Source organism: Tribolium madens, unplaced genomic scaffold (assembly GCF_015345945.1).
Source record: "Tribolium madens isolate multiple individuals breed KSU strain unplaced genomic scaffold, Tmad_KSU_1.1 Scaffold_19;HRSCAF=116;Tcas5.2_LG9, whole genome shotgun sequence".
In the NCBI taxonomy this organism is placed as follows: domain Eukaryota; kingdom Metazoa; phylum Arthropoda; class Insecta; order Coleoptera; family Tenebrionidae; genus Tribolium; species Tribolium madens.
In genome coordinates, this window is record NW_025400983.1 from 3266630 (window position 1) to 3272776 (window position 6147).

The 6147-nt window shown below is 29.3% G+C and overlaps 1 protein-coding gene across 1 annotated transcript in view; it reads right to left on the bottom strand.

Annotated features, from left to right (window-relative positions):
- The window catches only part of LOC123013920 (formin-like protein), a 27144-nt gene that overhangs the window by 2337 nt on the left and 18660 nt on the right, over positions 1-6147 (bottom strand). The window contains exons 9-11 of the mRNA XM_044412796.1: positions 5559-6147; positions 3034-3313; positions 2705-2979 (exon numbers count right to left, since the gene is read on the bottom strand). The exon at positions 5559-6147 is cut by the window's right edge and continues 196 nt beyond it. Of these exons, the coding sequence (XP_044268731.1) occupies positions 2705-2979; positions 3034-3313; positions 5559-6147 (1144 nt within the window). The remainder of the gene's footprint in view (positions 1-2704; positions 2980-3033; positions 3314-5558) is intronic.

Below are 6147 nucleotides of genomic sequence, written 5' to 3' on the forward strand. Positions count from 1 at the left end.
AAAAATGTTACAATTTATTTAAAAAAAATATATACTTTTTCTGTTGTCAAAACTTTCTTCCACCGGCCAAGGGGTGGTACGTTTAAACAATTAACTAAAATAAAAAATACTTTAGCATCGCTTTTTTACAACCTTTAAACATTCATCAATTTATTTAAAAAAAAAACGAGTAGTTTATTTAAAAAAATTCTTTAATACTTGTAAGTCAAACATTTTTCTAACAAAAAGTGTTAGATTTACAAAAAAAAATTTGCACAACAATCTTTGTCTAGAAAAAAAATTGTGGTAGGTTTCCATTAAAAAAAAATTGTTAGTATGTTTATCTCGTAAGTATAAACAATTAACTGATATTCAATTTTTTTTTTGGAATAGCAATTTTATAGCCATTGTACACCTATAATTTTTTTGCCAAAAAATTTGATAATTTCGCCAGAAAATAAGCGTTTTCAGACTTCTAGACCACTCTGTATATTTGGTCAAATGGTTCCAAAGTTACTACAAAAAAAAAAAAAAATTCCATACCCACGTTCCGAGGGCTGTAAAATTCTATCACGAGTTATTATTTAAATTAACATCGTTTTATAGGTCATTTTTGAGGTTCATATTTATGAATAACCCTATATTTAACAAGAAAAATCATTGTAATTTGAAATAGACATCGCTGTATAAAAACATTAAAAACAAGTGTAATTTGTTGTTACGAAATTCACCGTCGAAAATAAAAATAACTCTTCTTTAACTTTTATCTGAACACTTTTTTTCTTGAAAATTTTATTCTCTACAACTTTTTTAATATTTTTCTTGTACCTTTAACCGTATTCGCAGCATTTTCAAAATTATGAGACTGGGCGCAAATGCTAAATGAATTTTTTTTAAATATAGTTTTCAAAAAAAATTTTGCATTATCTTTATCTATTATTACACAAGGCGACAAAAAAAGTCATGTCGTGACAACTTGACAAATTTTATATCATTTTGTTCGTCTCAGTGAGACAAATCAAATGCACTAAAAAAAAATTTTAAAAGTCCACACACTTTGAACTAAATATTTTTTTCTAATTTAAATGAATTTAAAATACTTTAACTTTAAAAAATCATTACTCAATAACTATTAGGCCGATTTCCTTCAAATAAAGACCATTCTAAAGGGATGGACTTGCCCTTTAGAATGATATAAAACTTGAAATTGAATATTGGCAAGCTTTTCTTCGAACAGTGTTCGAAGAAGTTCGAAGTAAATCCAAGTAATCTAAAAAAAAACCCTACGAGTAATTTTTTTTTCATCATTACCATCGTGTAGAGCATCTCTTTATTAGTTGTAATCCAAATTTTTTAAAAAATATACCGAGTAGTTTTCAAAATATGATTTTTTTGAAGTTAAGGTTTGCTAATCAAGCATTGCTCCATATAGGAGAAATGCATGTTAATCTTACTTAAAATTGCATTTTTATAAAAGTATCTGTTTTAAGACTCTTCTTTTGCTTAAAAATGGTCAATTACAATAAACAAAAACTGTTTGTTTACTTAAAACAAATAAAGAGTACCTGCGTACTAATTAAAGCAATTAAAGAGTTTTTTTGTTGTAAAAATGACCACTGATCATTGAGCAAAGAGGATTTAGAAGTTTAAGGCACGAGCCTTAAATATAAGGGCAAATCTTTTTCAAATCAAATCACTTTCCATTCAGATTTCGACTTGTTCACTTTGTTCTAGCTTTCTGAACTTTTTTTGAAAATGTTCTGGGCAAATGCTTTCTCATCACTTTCGAGTGATGTTAAATGCAATAAGTCACCTGATTTATTTTGTTGGTACATTCAAAGAGGAAATATATAATAATATAAATATATAATAATAATATTTCATCTATGGTACATTCTAGGATTAGCTTCAGTTAGCTTGTAGGTAGTAGTTGTTGTGATAACAGTTGCACACGAAGCAACTGACTTATTGCATTCAATATCAGTAGAAAGTGATGAAAAAGCATTTGCTGAGAACATTTTAAAAAAAAGTTCAAAAAATTAGAACAAAGTGAACAAATTGGAATCTGAATGGAAAGTGATTTAATTTGAAAAAGATTTGTTTTTATATTTAAAGCTACTGCTTTAAACTTCTAGATCTTTTTTGCTCAATGATCAGTGATCATTTGCTTTAATTTGTACGCAGGTACTCTTTGTTTGTATTAAGTAAAGAAACAATTTTTGTTTATTCTAATTAGAACAAAGAAGGTGCAATCGACCATTTTTAAGCAAAAAAAGAGTCTTAAAACAGATACTTTTATAAAAATGCAATTTTAAGTAAAATTAACATACATTTCTCCTATATGGCGCAATACCTGATTAGCAAACCTTAACTTCAAAAAATCATTTCTTAAAAACTACTCGGTATATTATTTTCAAAATTTGGATTATTACTAATAAAAAGATGCTCTACACGATGGTGACAAAGAAAAAAAAATTTACTCGTGGGGTTTTTCTTAGATTAGTTCGATTTACTTCGAACTTGCCAATATTCAATTTCAAATTGCATATCATTTTAAAGGGCAAGTCCGTCCCTTTAGAATGGTCTTTATTTGAAGGAAATTGGCCTAATAGTTATTGAGTAATGATTTTTTAAAGTTAAAGTATTTTAAATTCATTTAAATTAGAAAAAAAAATTAGTTCAAAGTGTGTGGACTTTTCCTAGTCTAGGTATCCGTATTATTTACCTTGAAAGCTTTGACAAATCTCACTAGCAGGGAGAAGAAAGTATTGGCGTCTGTCGTCCTCGGCGACTCGGCGAAATACTCCACACACTCCCTGAAGGCTTCTTGGGCCGTTTTCGCGTCGTTTCTCAACCGTCTCAACTTCTCCTCGGCATTGGCGAGAAAATCGCGAACGACGATACTCTGGGGGCCCTTCCCCCGAATCTCGGCCTCTTTTCGGACCGCCTCCATTCCTTTCTCTAACTCGTGGACATCAGTGGTGATGTTTTCGAGAGAAACTAAGCGAATTTTGGTAAATTAAATTACTAAAAAACAGTGAGGGGGATTTTTACCAACTGCAGCTTTCTCTATGTAGTGGAGGTCCGAATCGAAGTTCAACAATTCGGGGAATTTTTGACGAATCGTGGCAACAATGTAGTGCAAAAGACACATCCGTTTATCGGTCGATTTCGTGTCCAAAAGCGTGTCGAGTGATTGGAGTTTGAAGCCGTAAGCCGGCCCCCGTCTACTACTATTGAGGTAATTCCCAAAAGCGAGGATTATTTCCAAAACTGATCGCAATTTCTTCGAGCTTTTCACCGAGTTCGAGCCAGAAATGATCGCATGTGTTTGCTAAAAAACAAGTGGATAAAAATATACAGGGTGTAACCTGAGATTTTCCTCGTCCAAACCCAACTTTACACCGTTTAGAAGTAACCAAATTTTAAAAATTATTTTCGTTTTTCTTTAATAACGTTTTAATGGATTAATGGATTTTTATAAAATTTGGTAGGCAATGTGATATTAAAACCACAAGTTTTTGTGCTATTTCTTTTATTTTATTATTATTGTAAAGTACTTACTTATTAACAAATTTAACACATTTTAAGCCATATTTTTGTAATTCTTTTTTTATTGGACAAGTACGACTACATTATTTTTGAACAATTTTTGTATCTTATAAAATTTTTGTATCAGCCTTGGTTTTAAAGTTAAAAAATAATTTAAGTAAATGTGTTAAAATTTTACACGTTGGCCATTATTATTATATTTTTTTTTTAATTGTATAAAAAACAATTAAATCTTAGTGTCTTTATGTACAGGGTGAATATAAAGTATGGAACCAAGCGGTTTTATTTTTAATCATTCGCCTCCAAAAAATAATTAATATAAATTAAAATAATATAAAAAATGTGATCGTATTTTCAGAACGAAATTTTGTTTTGTTTTTGAGTTATGCGATCTTTTTTGTCAAAATTGCAATTTATGTGAAAAAATTAAATATAAAGCAGATAGTTGTAATCCTTAGAGGATAGCTTTTATGAGAAAAATGATTTTATAGTGGGTTGCCATTTAAAAAAATATTTTTTTTTTGTAGAATTCCAAAACAAAAGGAAATTTTGAAAAATTTTATTCTTGTGAAAACATCACATTTTTATAGATAAATAGTTCAAGCAAAAAACGTTTGGTTCCATACTTTTATTCACCTGGTATGTTTGTGTTAGTTAACAATAATATAATTAATTATTAATTTAAACAAAAAAAATCATAATTTCATTGGCGTCAAACTTTTAAACGGTGCACCTTGGTATAGAGGTAAGTTAGGTTAATCGCTTTATTTTGCCTGAAAAATCACAGATTACTCTTTGTGCTCATCTTCTCGTTACACCCTGTATAAAAAATATTTTTTAAATAAGCTTTTATTTAAAAAATGTACTAAAAAGTAAAATACTATATTAAGGCAAATGAAACATATTTTGCACGTTTTACGTACTTTTTTAAAATAAAAGTCAATTTTCCAAAATTTAGGAACTTTTGTCCTAATAAGGTGATGGTTGGTAGACAATAAATGTCACAAATTTTGAAAAATTCAATTTTCGAAGTGTCTCGAATATTTTTCAAAATTTTGTTGAATTAATTAATGAATACTGCACCTGAAATAAGAGAAATCGCTCAAAACGTGGCTAAAAATTACCATCACCAACCTCTAGAAAGCAAATTGTAAGCTTTTATAAATTTCAAAAACTTAAGCTTAAGAGGTTTCTTCCAAAATAAAGCAATTTTATCTATTTTCAAACCAATTTTGCTCGATTTTAGTACAGAATTCATTCTAAATTAATGTATTTTTATAAAAATAATGTCTTCAATCTCAATTTTAGGCTGAAATAAAGCAATTTGTGATATTCTCAAGCGGTTTGGCTTTATTTTAAGCCGGAAATTAACCTGAATCAAAATTTTTCAACACAATGTTTTGAATAAAACTTTCTTCAAATATAAAGCAATTTGAGCTATTTTTAATTTTATTTTGCTCGATTTTAATACAAAATTAATTCAAAATTAAATTAAATTAAAAATAGCTCAAATTGCTTTATTTTATTCAAAAACTTAAACTGTAAATGTTCATGTCTGCATTGAAAAAAAAAGATTTTTTATTTTTTAGTAAGTACATTTTTTAAAAGCTTATTTAAAAAAAATATTTTTCTTAAAACTTTATTTTTCACTTTTTAGTCTCTTTATTTATTGTTTTATGAAATGCTTTTAATGTCAAATACAAAGAATTTTTTTATTTATTAAATAGAATTAATCTCAAATAGCGATGTTGAAATTTCAACCCTTAAATCTTCATTCCTGTGGGAGATCGGGGGTTGGTTTTGCCCTTAAAAACCCCAACAACGTGTAGAGTTTTTTCTGCTCTATCAAGATATTGGTCATTATTCATAACAATTGTTAATTGTTTATAAATTATTAATTATTGTCACGGGAATTAATTAAAAATTTCAGCTTATTCGGACGACAGTAACTGTCTCAAATTTGACTCGCAAGATTTCGTTAAAAAAAAGCAAATTAAATAAAAGTTCACAAAAACTGTCTTAATTACCGGTGCTATGAGATGCAAGTTGTCGTAAAAATTGCCAATGTAACTCATGATTGACAATTTCGCCGAAATTCGCTCAACTTTGGTCAACTGGAGCAAAAACTTGTCCTCTTCAGTTAACAAATTGACATTTTTCTTATCGTTGACGTACTCTCGATAGGCTTTTGTTTCCTGTTCGGTGGGTACCATCCGTTGCAACAATTCGACATTTTCGAGACTCAATTGTTTCAAATCGAGCGAATTGATCGCAATTATCACCTTTTCAGGGGACATTTCTAATTTTCGCCTCGAAATTGCGATATTTCGCAGTCTTGTGTGCTCCAAAAGTGTGACATTTTCCGGTTTTTTGAAACGTTTGCTCGGGAATGTCGAAAGACCATCAAGCTCACTAGTCCCATTCGCCAACATACCGGCATTTCCGATCTTAAATCGCTCCTCAAAATCGTTAAAATCGATAAAACCGTGTAGTTTATCATCATCTAATTCGTTAAAAATCGTCCCTCGGACTTGATTCGGCTTCAAAGCGATCCAATTGATCGTCGGTAGTTTATATTTGGTTTGTACTTTGCGTTTGATGGTCATCGCGCCATCT